At 37.5% G+C, this 19,594-nt stretch overlaps 1 protein-coding gene across 1 annotated transcript; it reads right to left on the bottom strand.

Moving 5' to 3' along the window:
- Positions 1 to 6: 6 nt before the first annotated feature.
- Positions 7 to 18,812, bottom strand: LOC144464105 (C-type mannose receptor 2-like). The gene is made up of 7 exons (XM_078169711.1): positions 17,025 to 18,812; positions 16,511 to 16,586; positions 14,443 to 14,609; positions 13,161 to 13,380; positions 3,564 to 3,905; positions 2,575 to 2,669; positions 7 to 1,965 (listed from the first exon to the last, which is right to left on the bottom strand). Exons 2-7 carry the CDS (start codon positions 16,539 to 16,541, stop codon positions 1,834 to 1,836), a joined length of 987 nt encoding a protein of 328 aa, XP_078025837.1. The 5' UTR covers positions 16,542 to 16,586; positions 17,025 to 18,812; the 3' UTR covers positions 7 to 1,833.
- Positions 18,813 to 19,594: the final 782 nt, after the last annotated feature.

The raw sequence follows: 19,594 nt of genomic DNA on the forward strand, positions 1-19,594 counted from the left end.
CCGCCTCACAATAAGCAATCACATGAAAAAAATGTGTAAAATTTATAAATGAACCAACAATTTGTGAAATTATTTAAACTTCACTCATCATGTAATTTCATTTTTGCATATTATTCTATTTAATGATACATCAGTTTTATTCAAAAAAGCACTCGTGCAAATGAAATTTCTCCCAACAATGAATTTATTTATTAAACCCAAACAAAAGATATAAAGTTTACAACTATATGACAAAGAAAAGCATCAATTTCATATCTGAGGAGCTGGAGCCAGCAAATATTTGGCATTTCAGCTTAAAGGTAAAACAGTAAGATAAAAAAAAACCCTCACATAAATAATTTTAGGAAAACTGCATAGTTTGCATCACTGATAAGGTGACAGCATGAGAAGAACACATATAATTATTTTTTATATAACTTGTTTGAACATGTTCTGACACACTTACAGGGAGACAACATACAGTTTTGAGACATTACTCCCAAATACAGACAAGACGTTTTTCTTATAAAAATAGATTTTAAAGATTCTACATAACATTAAAGCTGAACTTATTTAAAGGTGGACGTTTTCTCCAATCAAATCTTTTGTCATCACATTCTAAAGTATCTTATTTTTTCTCAAGTATCTAATCTAATCTAATCTAATCTAGCCTAGTCTAATATAACAAATGTCAGAAAATACTGAAAACTTTTTTTAAATAATTTTGAACAACCCAAACAGATAAATTAATATATGACAAAGAAAAGCATCAAATCTTCAAATTTGAGGAGCTGGAACCATCAAATATTTGGCATTTTTACTGAAAGATGTTACAGTAACATAAAAAACACATAAATAATTTTTGGGAAACCGGTTAAAGTTTGTATCCCTGATAAAGTGACAGTATGAGAAGAGCATGTGTAATGATTTTCTGTAAAACTCATTTAAACATGTTGTAGCACATTAAAGGGGGACAACATATCATTGTGGACACAATTTTACTCTTAAATAAAGAAAGAGATTTTTCACAATAAAAATATATTTTGAAGATTCCATGAAACTTTTAAGCTCAGCTTTTTATCTTATTTTATTTTACAGTATTTTAAATGAAAAAATGTCAGAAAATAATAAAAAATTCTGTTATAGTTTCCAACAGCCCAAACAGATAAATTCTTTTGTTTTAATCAACCAACAGTCTAAAGCTCAAAGATAATAAATATATGATCATATATGACAAAGAAAATGATCAGTTTCATATCTGAGGAGCTGGAACCAGCAAATATTTGGCATTTAAACTTAAAGGTGAAACAGTAAGATAAAAAAAACTCACATGAATAATTTTAGGGAAATTACGTAAAGTTTGTATCCCTGATAAGGTGACAGCATGAGAAGAACACATATGATTATTTTCCATATCACTCATTTGTAAATATATTTTAAAGATTCCACAAAACATTAAAGCTGATTTTTTTTTTTTTTTTTCCTTGAGTCAAATCTTATTATTAAGTATCTTCACTTATTTCTTCTTAAAGTATTTTCATCGAAAAATGTCAGAAAATAATAACAAAGTCTGCTCTAATTTCCAACAGCCCTAACAAATGATTTCTTATGTTTTGTTTTTATCGACCAACAGTCTAAGATATTAAATTTATGATCATATATGACAAAGAAAAGCATCAAATCTTATATTTAACAACTTGGAATCAGCTGATAACTGATAAATGAATTGTCAAAATAGTTGCGACTGATGGATTAATCAGCTAATTGTTGCAGATCTATTCTGACCCATTACATGAAGACTTTAAGGAAAGAAATCCACTTTTCTCTGATGAAACCAAACACAACAATTCAGCCTTAAAGCTCATCCTTTTTGGTCTTCTTCTTCTTCTTCTTCTCTTCCTTGTGGAAGACTTTTCCATCTGGCTGCTTCCTCCAGCTCAGTTTGATGTTGTCACCCAGCCCCTGGCCCTTCAGCTTCTGTTTGAGCTGAGACACAAAACTCCTCATCATTATCATCACTCACATACACAGATGACATTCTGCATTCTTATTTATACTGGACTCATCTGGAAGCTCTATTTTAGGAGCACTCTGCTTCATATATACTTGTTTTTCCTAAGGTGGTGCCGACCTGTTGGTCTGTTGTAGATTTTTCTTCTCTTGTAAACTCTCTGTCTTTTCTCAGATTGCTGGATTGTATTTGTACAGTTTCCTGCTGCATTTGGTGGCAGATAGTGAAGTTTCTGCTGACTGTTGATTCTTCATTAGTCACACATCAATAAGGCCTGCAGAGTGGCACTAACACACTCTTTACTTCTGCACATATGGATTGGCACAATGCTCAAGTCATGTCCTGTATGTCACCAAAGTATTGTAATGTATATCATGTATATAGCTTCTGAATGTCATTTATTAAATGTTCTTATTTTACTGTATTTATGATTTTAAATAGCTCTTTATCTGTTTCCTCCTCAGTCTGTTTCTTGTACTGCTGCAATGTGGATTTCCTCTCTGGGGATCAATAAAGTTGTATTTCTTTATTTGCTTTCAGAGTCAATTGATTGGTTTTGAATCAAATTAGAAAACATGATTTACCTTCTTCAAGGTGTCCTCCATCACAGCAGGGTCATTCAGATCCAGAGAGGAGTCCTGTGTGTGAAACTTCAGTCTGAACACTTGTTTTGTTGTACCTGTGGAAACATTTCAGAATTTCATCAGTTGAAACACTAACAGGGAAAATGTGGTAGTTACATCCTCCATCTGTTGCATGTTTTCAGCATTAAGTCGACACAAACTGATCATCTGCAGCTGATCACCACTGCTGCTCACTTTACAAACAACTCCATAAAAATGATCAGCATCATGAGGGTTAAAATTTATTGTCCGGGACTTGATCACAACAACAATCTGTCCTTTAACGCTGAGAAAACAAAAGAGCTTATCACTGACTTCAGAAAAATGAAAACTGTTCAGCCACCTGTTGACATAAACAACACCCCTGTTGAAACTGTTAACAGCTTCAAGTTCTTAGGCATCCAGATCACCAGCTCCCTCTCCAGGTCTCTGAACACCAGTTGTGTCATCAAAACAGAGACTTGACTTTCTGAGGTGTGTGAGGAAACACAGCATGTCAACAAAAACCCTCATCTACTTCTACCAGTCCAAAATAGGAAGCACCTTGACTGGATGCATACTGGTATGGTTTGGCAGCATAACAGCACAGGATCATAAACACCTGATGAGGATGGTGAAAATAGCGTCAATAATCATAGGATCACCATTACATCAGATACAGGACATGTACACCACCTGCTGGAGGAAGAAAGCACTTTGTATTTTAAAGGACACTAGTCACCCAGCACACAGCCTTTTCTCTTATCTTCACTCAGGGAAGCATCTGCAGAGCATCAGAGCTCCAACCTCCCGCCTCAGAGATAGTTTTTACCCCCAGGCGGTCAGACTACTGAACAGGAGCACTTAAAGACTGTGGATGCTGTGGATTATTCATATATGTTTATTATATGCTGCTGTTATATGTTGCTATAGAAATCCAAATACAATTTGAATAACGGGTCAGAACTCACGTGTGCTGTAACAAATGAACGCTCTCCTGATGGCACAGGGCTCGTCGTACCATTGTCCGGAGGAGCCAAAGTATGCAGTCACACAGTCCTCAGTCCCTCCATTGTTATCAGGTTGCCCTGGTAGCCAGTGCCTAAATGACGAGTTACTTCCATCCGACCACTTCCAGGAGTCTCTGAAGAGGCCGATCCAGACACGTTCTCCTGCAGGTATCAGCTCCTGTACCTTCTGGTTCTCTGTCATGTTCCTCACACTGGTCAGGTCTGTGTAGTTTACTCTGCAGTGGCTCTGGGCCTCAGTCCATGTCATGGATTTGTTGATGAGGATAAATGTCACATCCGACCCTGAAAATAGAGCACAGTGAGGCGCTGTGTAGAGGCACCGTAACATACAGCCTCCCATCCATGCCTCTCTGTGGTACTTTTCAAACCATTATATAATATTGATAAACTAATGAATATGTAATAATAACAAAGTAAAACATTATCATCTTAACAAATAAAAAAACCTTGAGATATTACTTTCATGATTCATTGGCGTTCATTTATAGGCCCAAGAAAATGTGTTTCAAATAATCAACATCCAAATAGTAGGCTAGTCAAAATCGTTTTTAATTTCCACAAATTATTCATAAGCATATAGTAGTCGAGATTAAATCATATAAACACATTAACAGAATTGTTTCCTATTTAAAATTAAATGCTACATTACCATTAATAGTGGCATTTGAAAGTGATATGGGTATGTCCATCATAGTGACATTTGAAAGTAATATGGGTATGTCCATCATAGTGGCATTTGAAAGTGATATGGGTATGTCCATCATAGTGACATTTGAAAGTGATATGGGTATGTCCATCATAGTGACATTTGAAAGTAATATGGGTATGTCCATCATAGTGACATTTGAAAGTAATATGGGTATGTCCATCATAGTGGCATTTGAAAGTAATATGGGTATGTCCATCATAGTGACATTTGAAAGTAATATGGGTATGTCCATCATAGTGGCATTTGAAAGTAATATGGGTATGTCCATCATAGTGACATTTGAAAGTAATATGGGTATGTCCATCATAGTGACATTTGAAAGTGATATGGGTATGTCCATCATAGTGACATTTGAAAGTAATATGGGTATGTCCATCATAGTGACATTTGAAAGTAATGTGGGTATGTCCATCATAGTGACATTTGAAAGTGATATGGGTATGTCCATCATAGTGGCATTTGAAAGTGATATGGGTATGTCCATCATAGTGACATTTGAAAGTGATATGGGTATGTCCATCATAGTGACATTTGAAAGTGATATGGGTATGTCCATCATAGTGACATTTGAAAGTGATATGGGTATGTCCATCATAGTGACATTTGAAAGTAATATGGGTATGTCCATCATAGTGACATTTGAAAGTGATATGGGTATGTCCATCATAGTGACATTTGAAAGTGATATGGGTATGTCCATCATAGTGACATTTGAAAGTGATATGGGTATGTCCATCATAGTGACATTTGAAAGTGATATGGGTATGTCCATCATAGTGACATTTGAAAGTAATATGGGTATGTCCATCATAGTGACATTTGAAAGTAATATGGGTATGTCCATCATAGTGACATTTGAAAGTAATATGGGTATGTCCATCATAGTGACATTTGAAAGTGATATGGGTATGTCCATCATAGTGACATTTGAAAGTGATATGGGTATGTCCATCATAGTGACATTTGAAAGTGATATGGGTATGTCCATCATAGTGACATTTGAAAGTAATATGGGTATGTCCATCATAGTGACATTTGAAAGTGATATGGGTATGTCCATCATAGTGACATTTGAAAGTGATATGGGTATGTCCATCATAGTGACATTTGAAAGTGATATGGGTATGTCCATCATAGTGACATTTGAAAGTGATATGGGTATGTCCATCATAGTGACATTTGAAAGTAATATGGGTATGTCCATCATAGTGACATTTGAAAGTGATATGGGTATGTCCATCATAGTGACATTTGAAAGTAATATGGGTATGTCCATCATAGTGGCATTTGAAAGTGATATGGGTATGTCCATCATAGTGACATTTGAAAGTGATATGGGTATGTCCATCATAGTGGCATTTGAAAGTGATATGGGTATGTCCATCATAGTGGCATTTGAAAGTGATATGGGTATGTCCATCATAGTGGCATTTGAAAGTGATATGGGTATGTCCATCATAGTGGCATTTGAAAGTAATATGGGTATGTCCATCATAGTGGCATTTCAAAGTAATATGGGTATGTCCATCATAGTGACATTTGAAAGTGATATGGGTATGTCCATCATAGTGACATTTGAAAGTAATATGGGTATGTCCATCATAGTGGCATTTGAAAGTGATATGGGTATGTCCATCATAGTGACATTTGAAAGTGATATGGGTATGTCCATCATAGTGGCATTTGAAAGTGATATGGGTATGTCCATCATAGTGGCATTTGAAAGTGATATGGGTATGTCCATCATAGTGACATTTGAAAGTGATATGGGTATGTCCATCATAGTGGCATTTGAAAGTGATATGGGTATGTCCATCATAGTGGCATTTGAAAGTGATATGGGTATGTCCATCATAGTGACATTTGAAAGTGATATGGGTATGTCCATCATAGTGGCATTTGAAAGTGATATGGGTATGTCCATCATAGTGGCATTTGAAAGTGATATGGGTATGTCCATCATAGTGGCATTTGAAAGTGATATGGGTATGTCCATCATAGTGGCATTTGAAAGTGATATGGGTATGTCCATCATAGTGGCATTTGAAAGTGATATGGGTATGTCCATCATAGTGGCATTTGAAAGTGATATGGGTATGTCCATCATAGTGGCATTTGAAAGTGATATGGGTATGTCCATCATAGTGGCATTTGAAAGTGATATGGGTATGTCCATCATAGTGGCATTTGAAAGTGATATGGGTATGTCCATCATAGTGGCATTTGAAAGTGATATGGGTATGTCCATCATAGTGGCATTTGAAAGTGATATGGGTATGTCCATCATAGTGGCATTTGAAAGTGATATGGGTATGTCCATCATAGTGACATTTGAAAGTAATATGGGTATGTCCATCATAGTGACATTTGAAAGTAATATGGGTATGTCCATCATAGTGACATTTGAAAGTGATATGGGTATGTCCATCATAGTGGCATTTGAAAGTGATATGGGTATGTCCATCATAGTGGCATTTGAAAGTGATATGGGTATGTCCATCATAGTGGCATTTGAAAGTGATATGGGTATGTCCATCATAGTGGCATTTGAAAGTGATATGGGTATGTCCATCATAGTGGCATTTGAAAGTAATATGGGTATGTCCATCATAGTGACATTTGAAAGTAATATGGGTATGTCCATCATAGTGGCATTTGAAAGTGATATGGGTATGTCCATCATAGTGGCATTTGAAAGTGATATGGGTATGTCCATCATAGTGACATTTGAAAGTAATATGGGTATGTCCATCATAGTGACATTTGAAAGTAATATGGGTATGTCCATCATAGTGACATTTGAAAGTGATATGGGTATGTCCATCATAGTGGCATTTGAAAGTGATATGGGTATGTCCATCATAGTGGCATTTGAAAGTGATATGGGTATGTCCATCATAGTGACATTTGAAAGTAATATGGGTATGTCCATCATAGTGACATTTGAAAGTAATATGGGTATGTCCATCATAGTGACATTTGAAAGTGATATGGGTATGTCCATCATAGTGGCATTTGAAAGTGATATGGGTATGTCCATCATAGTGACATTTGAAAGTAATATGGGTATGTCCATCATAGTGGCATTTGAAAGTAATATGGGTATGTCCATCATAGTGACATTTGAAAGTAATATGGGTATGTCCATCATAGTGGCATTTGAAAGTGATATGGGTATGTCCATCATAGTGGCATTTGAAAGTGATATGGGTATGTCCATCATAGTGACATTTGAAAGTAATATGGGTATGTCCATCATAGTGACATTTGAAAGTGATATGGGTATGTCCATCATAGTGGCATTTGAAAGTGATATGGGTATGTCCATCATAGTGGCATTTGAAAGTGATATGGGTATGTCCATCATAGTGGCATTTGAAAGTGATATGGGTATGTCCATCATAGTGGCATTTGAAAGTGATATGGGTATGTCCATCATAGTGGCATTTGAAAGTGATATGGGTATGTCCATCATAGTGGCATTTGAAAGTGATATGGGTATGTCCATCATAGTGGCATTTGAAAGTGATATGGGTATGTCCATCATAGTGGCATTTGAAAGTGATATGGGTATGTCCATCATAGTGACATTTGAAAGTAATATGGGTATGTCCATCATAGTGACATTTGAAAGTAATATGGGTATGTCCATCATAGTGACATTTGAAAGTGATATGGGTATGTCCATCATAGTGGCATTTGAAAGTGATATGGGTATGTCCATCATAGTGGCATTTGAAAGTGATATGGGTATGTCCATCATAGTGGCATTTGAAAGTGATATGGGTATGTCCATCATAGTGGCATTTGAAAGTGATATGGGTATGTCCATCATAGTGGCATTTGAAAGTAATATGGGTATGTCCATCATAGTGACATTTGAAAGTAATATGGGTATGTCCATCATAGTGGCATTTGAAAGTGATATGGGTATGTCCATCATAGTGGCATTTGAAAGTGATATGGGTATGTCCATCATAGTGACATTTGAAAGTAATATGGGTATGTCCATCATAGTGACATTTGAAAGTAATATGGGTATGTCCATCATAGTGACATTTGAAAGTGATATGGGTATGTCCATCATAGTGGCATTTGAAAGTGATATGGGTATGTCCATCATAGTGGCATTTGAAAGTGATATGGGTATGTCCATCATAGTGACATTTGAAAGTAATATGGGTATGTCCATCATAGTGACATTTGAAAGTAATATGGGTATGTCCATCATAGTGACATTTGAAAGTGATATGGGTATGTCCATCATAGTGGCATTTGAAAGTGATATGGGTATGTCCATCATAGTGACATTTGAAAGTAATATGGGTATGTCCATCATAGTGGCATTTGAAAGTAATATGGGTATGTCCATCATAGTGACATTTGAAAGTAATATGGGTATGTCCATCATAGTGGCATTTGAAAGTGATATGGGTATGTCCATCATAGTGGCATTTGAAAGTGATATGGGTATGTCCATCATAGTGACATTTGAAAGTAATATGGGTATGTCCATCATAGTGACATTTGAAAGTGATATGGGTATGTCCATCATAGTGGCATTTGAAAGTGATATGGGTATGTCCATCATAGTGGCATTTGAAAGTGATATGGGTATGTCCATCATAGTGGCATTTGAAAGTGATATGGGTATGTCCATCATAGTGGCATTTGAAAGTGATATGGGTATGTCCATCATAGTGACATTTGAAAGTGATATGGGTATGTCCATCATAGTGGCATTTGAAAGTGATATGGGTATGTCCATCATAGTGACATTTGAAAGTAATATGGGTATGTCCATCATAGTGACATTTGAAAGTAATATGGGTATGTCCATCATAGTGGCATTTGAAAGTGATATGGGTATGTCCATCATAGTGGCATTTGAAAGTAATATGGGTATGTCCATCATAGTGACATTTGAAAGTGATATGGGTATGTCCATCATAGTGACATTTGAAAGTAATATGGGTATGTCCATCATAGTGACATTTGAAAGTGATATGGGTATGTCCATCATAGTGACATTTGAAAGTGATATGGGTATGTCCATCATAGTGACATTTGAAAGTAATATGGGTATGTCCATCATAGTGGCATTTGAAAGTGATATGGGTATGTCCATCATAGTGACATTTGAAAGTGATATGGGTATGTCCATCATAGTGACATTTGAAAGTAATATGGGTATGTCCATCATAGTGACATTTGAAAGTGATATGGGTATGTCCATCATAGTGACATTTGAAAGTGATATGGGTATGTCCATCATAGTGGCATTTGAAAGTGATATGGGTATGTCCATCATAGTGACATTTGAAAGTAATATGGGTATGTCCATCATAGTGACATTTGAAAGTAATATGGGTATGTCCATCATAGTGGCATTTGAAAGTAATATGGGTATGTCCATCATAGTGACATTTGAAAGTAATATGGGTATGTCCATCATAGTGGCATTTGAAAGTGATATGGGTATGTCCATCATAGTGGCATTTGAAAGTGATATGGGTATGTCCATCATAGTGACATTTGAAAGTAATATGGGTATGTCCATCATAGTGGCATTTGAAAGTGATATGGGTATGTCCATCATAGTGGCATTTGAAAGTGATATGGGTATGTCCATCATAGTGGCATTTGAAAGTGATATGGGTATGTCCATCATAGTGACATTTGAAAGTGATATGGGTATGTCCATCATAGTGACATTTGAAAGTAATATGGGTATGTCCATCATAGTGACATTTGAAAGTAATATGGGTATGTCCATCATAGTGGCATTTGAAAGTGATATGGGTATGTCCATCATAGTGACATTTGAAAGTGATATGGGTATGTCCATCATAGTGACATTTGAAAGTAATATGGGTATGTCCATCATAGTGGCATTTGAAAGTGATATGGGTAAGTCCATCATAGTGACATTTGAAAGTAATATGGGTATGTCCATCATAGTGACATTTGAAAGTGATATGGGTATGTCCATCATAGTGACATTTGAAAGTGATATGGGTAAGTCCATCATAGTGACATTTGAAAGTAATATGGGTATGTCCATCATAGTGACATTTGAAAGTGATATGGGTATGTCCATCATAGTGACATTTGAAAGTAATATGGGTATGTCCATCATAGTGGCATTTGAAAGTGATATGGGTATGTCCATCATAGTGGCATTTGAAAGTAATATGGGTATGTCCATCATAGTGGCATTTGAAAGTGATATGGGTATGTCCATCATAGTGACATTTGAAAGTGATATGGGTATGTCCATCATAGTGACATTTGAAAGTAATATGGGTATGTCCATCATAGTGACATTTGAAAGTAATATGGGTATGTCCATCATAGTGGCATTTGAAAGTGATATGGGTATGTCCATCATAATGGCATTTGAAAGTGATATGGGTAAGTCCATCATAGTGACATTTGAAAGTAATATGGGTATGTCCATCATAGTGACATTTGAAAGTGATATGGGTATGTCCATCATAGTGACATTTGAAAGTAATATGGGTATGTCCATCATAGTGGCATTTGAAAGTGATATGGGTATGTCCATCATAGTGGCATTTGAAAGTGATATGGGTATGTCCATCATAGTGGCATTTGAAAGTGATATGGGTATGTCCATCATAGTGACATTTGAAAGTGATATGGGTATGTCCATCATAGTGACATTTGAAAGTAATATGGGTATGTCCATCATAGTGGCATTTGAAAGTGATATGGGTAAGTCCATCATAGTGACATTTGAAAGTGATATGGGTATGTCCATCATAGTGACATTTGAAAGTGATATGGGTATGTCCATCATAGTGACATTTGAAAGTGATATGGGTATGTCCATCATAGTGACATTTGAAAGTGATATGGGTAAGTCCATCATAGTGACATTTGAAAGTAATATGGGTATGTCCATCATAGTGACATTTGAAAGTGATATGGGTATGTCCATCATAGTGACATTTGAAAGTAATATGGGTATGTCCATCATAGTGGCATTTGAAAGTGATATGGGTATGTCCATCATAGTGGCATTTGAAAGTGATATGGGTATGTCCATCATAGTGGCATTTGAAAGTGATATGGGTATGTCCATCATAGTGACATTTGAAAGTGATATGGGTATGTCCATCATAGTGGCATTTGAAAGTGATATGGGTATGTCCATCATAGTGACATTTGAAAGTAATATGGGTATGTCCATCATAGTGACATTTGAAAGTAATATGGGTATGTCCATCATAGTGGCATTTGAAAGTGATATGGGTATGTCCATCATAGTGGCATTTGAAAGTGATATGGGTAAGTCCATCATAGTGACATTTGAAAGTAATATGGGTATGTCCATCATAGTGACATTTGAAAGTGATATGGGTATGTCCATCATAGTGACATTTGAAAGTAATATGGGTATGTCCATCATAGTGGCATTTGAAAGTGATATGGGTATGTCCATCATAGTGGCATTTGAAAGTGATATGGGTATGTCCATCATAGTGGCATTTGAAAGTGATATGGGTATGTCCATCATAGTGACATTTGAAAGTGATATGGGTATGTCCATCATAGTGACATTTGAAAGTGATATGGGTATGTCCATCATAGTGACATTTGAAAGTGATATGGGTATGTCCATCATAGTGACATTTGAAAGTAATATGGGTATGTCCATCATAGTGGCATTTGAAAGTGATATGGGTATGTCCATCATAGTGGCATTTGAAAGTGATATGGGTAAGTCCATCATAGTGACATTTGAAAGTAATATGGGTATGTCCATCATAGTGACATTTGAAAGTAATATGGGTATGTCCATCATAGTGACATTTGAAAGTAATATGGGTATGTCCTGCTTGTTGGGACATTTGGAGACGACAACGTGTTGCTCCAGTCTCGTCTCTCCTGCGCTGACGGAGCCCAATAAGCCTGCAGGCTGCGCTCACACCGATGTCCCGTGACGGTCATGATGTGACGAGTTTCCACGCCGGTGTCAGAGAGCCGACCTACAGCTGTGCTCCGGAGGCTGTGATTGGTGTAGACCCGCGGCTCCTTGTGCCCTTTCTCCCTTTTCTTTTCATTCTCTATCCTTTCTTCTTCTGCATCCCAGTCATCAAAATGATCAAATTCACCAAATAAATGAAATGAAACGATAAAATCACTCACGATGCCCGTTGTAATCTGTTGCCTCTGCTCTGAGTCTCCGTTGCTATGGTTACAAACCAGCAGTTGAGCCAGCGCAATAATTTAGAACCTGTCATCAGGCAATTTGACCGGAACGTCTTTTTAGCTGTCCTATAACACCTTTTAACGGACACCCTGCAGCCAATCAGAATTCAGAAGTATTCACCCAGACCATGGTATAAACTAAATTAATAACAGTATTTCTGAACCATCTCTCTACATTCATAAAAACGTCCTTATTATAAAATCACCAAAAATAGACACATACAATATATTGCTTTTTAAATATGGATATTTTTGTCAGCACACACGCACGCACGCACACACACACACAGACACACACACACACACACACACTGTGTGCACGTGAACATACAAGTGTCCAGTCTGTCCATATCAGCCCTCTGTGATGTCATCAGGAGACACACTGAGCTGTTTTACTGTTTCCATTTGTTCTGTCTTATTCTCAGCCTGTCAGTCACCTTTAAAGCACTTTGAACTGCTCTCACCTGTATGAAAGGTGCTACAAATAAAGCTGGTTTGATGGATTGACTGATACTACAGAGGCCCAAATAATGAAAACAAAGAGGCAAAGAGAAGCAGAGAAGGAAAACTTCACTACTTCATATTCTCACCTCTGACATATGAGCAGACGACCTTAAGGCTGTTACTACACCAGTGGTCGTTCCATAGTCCATCCTCATCCATCGCTGTGCAGTGTGCTGCATTGTTAATATAGCTTGGTTCTCCATCCCTCCATCGTCTGAACTCTGTCTCCCCGTGTTTGTACAAACTTGTGTCTGACAGTGACCACCTCCAGCTGTTAACGTCATCGTACAGTCCAATCCAGGCTAGCTAAAAGCAATATTTGACAGTGAGATAAAGAATTAGACCTCGCTCTAGCTTTTGTTCAAGGCAACATTTTTACATAAACTTCCCATTAACAGTCTTGATGCTGCCTGTCAGTCTGATCCTCCACCACTTTATTACAGGATTTTACAGCTGAGAGATTCAATGTGTAAAACTCTTAAAGGACAGGTTCACAAAATTTAAGTCTGTCTTCAAACAACATTCAGGAGCTCATATGAACAGTGAAACAAGTTTTGCCTCCTGTAATCATTCCTGCTGTTCATACTGGACATTAAGAGATCCCCTCATATTGGACTTTCAGTGTAAGTGATGCTGTTGCAGCTCATAATGAAATAATTTCAATGTATGCGATAACAGTTTTGTAATAACACTGGTGTCATGTAAGATTAGAAGAGTTTCTTTGCTCTAAGAAACAAGGAGAGTACTCTTTTCTTTAAATGATCACATCATACACTGAATTAATGACATTATTCAACATTTTGCTACTTAGTTTATACATAATCATTTTCCTACATTATTATATTTGGCATAAAACTCTTAATTACTAATTAAGCACTCAGGTTTTCTGACATTATATGCTGATTATTATTATTATTATTATTATTATTATTATTATTATTATTATTATTATTATTATTATTATTATTATTATTATTATTATTATAATTATTATTTTGAGCTGCTACAGCTGGGGAACAAACTCTACAGTCCTCGTTCTGTGTAAAATATATTCAAACATTGATGTGAAGTTAATCTGAGGCTTCATCTGTCTGTGGAGATCTTCCAAAGTTAGAGTCTTCCTCCTTTTGTTACCATCCCTCCACTGCAGCTCAACAGGGAAACACTGTCTGCTCAAACACCATGAGGGAAGTTTATACTAAAAACACTTTATACTTCTACTCTACTACATTTTACAGGAGATATTTACTATAGTTACTATGTAGCATCAGATTTGAATACTTTCAAACCACCTGTCACTGACACACTTATCAAAATGACTTTGAAATGAAAGGCAGAGAAAAGTGAACTCAGATAGCTGTAACATACTGTGCTTGTATCTATCTGGTTGATCAGGGTCGTCACGTCCTCCATGTTGTCGACAGTAGCCAGGTCTGTGTATTTCTCTCTGCAGTAACTTTGTGCTTCAGTCCAGGTCTTCCGTTCATCAACAAGATGGTACTGACGTTCAGCATGTGATGAGACAGCACACAGCCCTGTAGTGACACACATGCATAGTGATCAGATTCAGACTATAAATGACTTTTTATATCTCTTCACTTTGTAATGTTTCATTTAGGTCACATAGACAGTACATTGTCCTGGACTAATCATATGGACTTTTTAGCATTAACATACAACAGAGAATTGACTTTGAGATGTTGTGTAATAAAAAAACAATCAAATCAAATAAATCATAATAACAGAATGAGTCACAGGAGACATTTCCCTTCACAGTGAGTACTTTTCTGCTGATACTTTTAAGTACATCTTGTTTGTCATATACACATATGTAGATTCAAACAGTTTTTGTTTGCTGTGATCATTCCTCCTGTTCATACTGGACAGTAACAGATTTTCTCTCCTAACATGCATCTAGACAGACTTAAAAATCTGTAAAACCTTCCTTCAAAGAGGATTTTAAATGCAGGACTTCTTCTTGTAATGAAGTTCTTTTACTTTAGTATTCCCACCATGACAGTTTTTGGTTATTTAGCTTTATATACTGTTCAAATGCATAAAGGTCATCAGGATTTTGTGTTTATCTCTACAAAATGACCGAGCTAAGTTTATAATATATATTAAAAAAAACTCCCTCTGCACAGCCGATATAGGGGATCAGGTGCTGGTCGATCGCAGGAACATCTTAAGTAACATATCAAAAATAGACGACCGCACACTGAATAGACTTTACTGTGAATTTATTGAGAGCGAACAACGCGTTTCGCCTGTGGCTTCTTCAGGTTCACTCATCACAATTACCTGAACATTCACAGGTGTGATAAAGACTCACGTGACTTGATTGTCAGTCAGTTCACTTCATTTTTTTCTTTTAGTGCTTTAACAGATTTCCAAAAAAATAAAACAATATAAAAAATCAAAATTAATGAAAAATTATGAGAGTTACACAATTTATATCGTTTAAATTGATACCATTATACAACCAACTGAATAGAAAATTATCAGTTTGTTCACTTCATTTTTCCTCCAGTGCATTGACATATCAAAAAATAAACATTTCTCCAGTTGGAGCATAATAATTTTGTACAAAATTACATCTTAAAAAACGTAGTTAGATCAATAGATAGTTACAAGAATTACACAATTTTATATTATTTCAATTCACCATTATACAGCCGACTGAATAGGAAGTGTTGAGAATGTTTTTTTAAAAAGGGGGGTTACAGGTCCTACAGCTGTCCCTCTCTACGCTAAATGGAAGGGGTGAGTGACAGGAGACCTAGTGACTCATCTCTCCCTACGGGTCCAGATTACCTGTAGAGGGAGATACAAGTTAATATTTATGTCATAGAAAAGGACTCAAATCCTGTGTTTTCAATAAATCCACAGTAAAGTCTATTCAGTGTGCGGTCGTCTATTTTTGATATGTTTATAATATATAGCTTTAATAAAGTTCAGAGTGTGACAATGTACAGTCGACTATAACAGTGCACTCAGTCAGTCCTCTCTGCAGAGCAGACTGTATGCTTAGGTTCCTATGGGCTGTTCCACAGTGGTACAGTGTTGTCTGAGGGAAACGTTCAAACAACCTTATGAAAAGAGTACGTTTTTAATGTTTTACAATTTCAAATGGTTTTTGTACATTTTCCATTGGTATCATATTAAATTTGATGAATATTCTAAACAATAACCCTCTTTTTTAATTTCTTACCATCAGAGTACTGTGTTGCTTTAAGGTAACATACCCAAAAATGTACCCCTATAACAATATGTCTTGAACATTTCTTTAAATTATGTCATTATGTTCACTCAGTATATTATATGAAAACAATTTCTTCTTTTTTATTTTCCCCAGCTGGCATCATAATGTGTACCACACAGGGATATATCAAAGTGCTGTAACAGAAGAATAAACATTGATAAAACAAACACTGACCTGCTGTGATGAGCAGAAGAACTGTGTCCATCTTGTTCGCTCTCAGTTTGTTGAATGCGTGACTTCAGACTTGCAGCTGTTGAAATAGCTCCTGATGTTCAACACAAACGCCTCACAATACCTCACTATCATTTTAACGTCATGGAAAGTTTTCTGACTAAACAATTATTTACATATTAGGCAAATAACTCAGCAGTTTTCCTTGTTTTCAAAAACATGTCTGACAGGCCTGCCATGTTGTTGGACTACAGCCACAAACAAACAGTGACCACACTCTGTAGTGAATGATCATTAGTCATTTAAAGGCAGTGACATTTCCATTACATTAGAAAGATTCATTCTACAAGGGATCCACTTTTTCATACTTTAAAACATTTGGCAGGAGTGTTCTGCTGTACAAAGACAAAGTGTGTTACAAACTACATATTCTGTCAAAACTGAGTTAAGACCAGAATCTCACTTCTTGGCTTCTGCTTTACCAGATCAAAATGATTATGCCATAGAAATGTATCACCTGCCAATTCTGGTGTTCTCTGGCAAATGCCAGTTGAGCTGCACGGTGCTGGGCTGTGAGCACAGGTCCCTGTAGAGGACGTGGGGCCCTCATGCCACCCTCATGGAGTCTGTTCCTGACAGTGTGCTCAGAAACATGCACACCAGTAGCCTGCTGGAGGTCATGTTGTAGGGCTCTGGCAGTGCTCCTCCTGTTCCTCCTCACACAAAGGAGCAGACACCGGTCCTGCTGCTGGGTTGATGCCCTTCTACGGCCCTGTCCAGCTCTCCTGGTGTAACGGCCGGTCTCCTGGTTTCTCCTCCATGCTCTTGAGACTGTGCTGGGAGACACAGCAAACCCTCTTGTGACTGCAAGTATAGATTTGCCATCTTGGAGGAGCTGAACAACCTGTGCAACCTGATTTGGCTGCAGGTACTGCCTCATGCTGCCCTTAGAGGCCGTTTACACTTGGCCATAAACGAACATTTCACCGTCTCCGTTTTCAAAAAGATCTTCGTTTACACTTACCCGTGTATATATACACACACAAGAGCATGCCAAACCTGTAGGTGGCAGTGTAACGAGAAGCTCAAGCCTTCCATGTATCCATTGTCACCATAGCAACATAGGTTGCACTTTTGACACAGGCGCAAGTTCTGGTGCATACTGTGACATCGGCTGCCTATAACTCCGTTTATCTCCGTTTATCTCAGTTTACATGCAAACGCGCAAATGGAGTTTTCCAAAATCTCCACTCTGGCCGGAGTTTTTAGAAAGACTCGTTTTCAGAGGCAAAATCTCCATTTGTGTGTAAACAAAGGGCACAAACGAAGGAAGATGTCTCCGTTTATCAAAATCACCGTGTACATGTAAACGGCCTTTACTGGGGGATGTCTTGCTTTTGCCTCTCCATTGCACCTGTTGCCACTTAGATTTGCACTAAAGCAGCTGAAACTGATTCACAGTCACTTGTGCTTCCTAAATGGACAGACTGATATCCCTGAAGTTTAACTGACTTGGTGTTAGACTGAGACCAGAGCTCTACGGTGCGAGCATTTTATTCACATTTGTGACTAAAAATAGTTTTGAGCGAGCAAAAGAAATCATTCAGGAGCACGCTGTGCGAGTACACATTTCAACCAGCGGCAGAAACGAAAGGTGAATCCTGCAGGTTGTGGGTTGAACCGGGGTCACAGACAGGAATACGGCGGAGAACTATGGCCACCGCCGCAAGATAACGGTTTACCGGCGACCGAGAAGCTCAGCTCCAGGTCCAATAACTTCCTCTTTCGTTGGTGTCATGACTGCCCAGAAGCACCTGAACAGCCGAGCCGTGGCGGCACACAGGTATGTGACGTGTCAGAGGAGAAACGAGCCGCTCACATTTCTCTCTTTGTGGCAGGTAACGGTCCACAAACCTCACCGCACTGAAGGGACTGTTCTTAACTTATCAGAGGAGGAGGGTGGCTGGCTGATTTTTATTTTATTTATTTATTTTATTTTGATCCCCCCTGTAGCCACAAATATTTTTCCTTGAGCTTTTCGAAGTGACTGGTGGAAAATGCATGACCCTTCACCATGAATTAGATTTTTAAAATTTAGCTGAGTTCATCGGATGAAGTCAGCTCAGCGTGCCAGGCGACCCAACTACAAAAGCCAGTGGACTAAAGACATCCTTTGTGTCTAATAGTAGAGCTGTAGGCCCAATGTAGCCCTGTGTGTGTGTGTGTGTGTGTGTGTGTGTGTGTGTGTGTGTGTGTGTGTGTGTGTGTGTGTGTGTGTGTGTGTGTGTGTGTGTGTGTGTGTGTGTGTGTGCTGGGCCCCTACCACATACTTGAGAGGGCCTTTGTATTTTGTTGTTTTCCTATGAAATGTGTTATTTAAAATTTTCACTGTGCTCCTCATTTTTTTCATTTTTTAGGAGCACATGTGCTCGTTTTTGGCCAGGTGAGTAAATGTGCTTGAGTTTAACTGTCTTTAAATATTTCAGCTCTGTACATGGATGCACCGCTGTCAGGCTAACAGTTACATTAGCTAACTTTATTTATTATTTTATAGCCACTGGGCCAACTGTTCCCAGAGGTCTGTTAAAACGCTGTTAAAAATCCAGGTTGAGCCTCAGAACATGGAAAGGTTATCACAGCACATTGTGACTGCATCCAACTCGAGGCATGTTTAACACAATGGTTTATATTCATGATGTCTGATGTTAGTTGACTCAGCTCCTCCCGACTGAAGGTGGAGGGTTTTTGATCCATTCTCAGCGAATTCTTTTTTTACTTCTCCTCTTTACATCTTGCTATTTTCAGGACCTAAAGTGTCCTTTGGTTTTTCCCAATTTGATTGATTGGAGCAGCTGTAAACAGGGTAAATCACAGGCATCTGTGCAGTGGTGGTAGTCTTTGCCTTCAGCTGCCTGCCCTGCATCTGGACAGTGCACTAATGTATGACGTCATCAGAAGTTATTTTAGGATCAATAAGACATATTACATATAACGTAGTTGAGTCTTTTAATTAATGTCAATAAATCAGATTTATGATCAACAAATTCAGAATGCATGTGATTTAGTGACATACACAAACACAATGAA

The sequence above is a fragment of the Epinephelus lanceolatus genome, chromosome 8 (genome assembly GCF_041903045.1).
Source record: "Epinephelus lanceolatus isolate andai-2023 chromosome 8, ASM4190304v1, whole genome shotgun sequence".
Lineage (NCBI taxonomy): Eukaryota > Metazoa > Chordata > Actinopteri > Perciformes > Serranidae > Epinephelus > Epinephelus lanceolatus.

Bases quoted from the DNA above. Each gene is read 5' to 3' on its own strand.
- LOC144464105 (XM_078169711.1), bottom strand. From the start codon at position 16,541: ATGGACACAGTTCTTCTGCTCATCACAGCAG. The intron at 3,906-13,160 runs GTGAGAATATGA...CTCTATTTTCAG, and splicing joins CGTCTGCTCATATGTCAGAG to GGTCGGATGTGACATTTATC. The intron at 1,966-2,574 runs GTAAATCATGTT...TTTGTGTCTCAG, and splicing joins TGGAGGACACCTTGAAGAAG to CTCAAACAGAAGCTGAAGGG.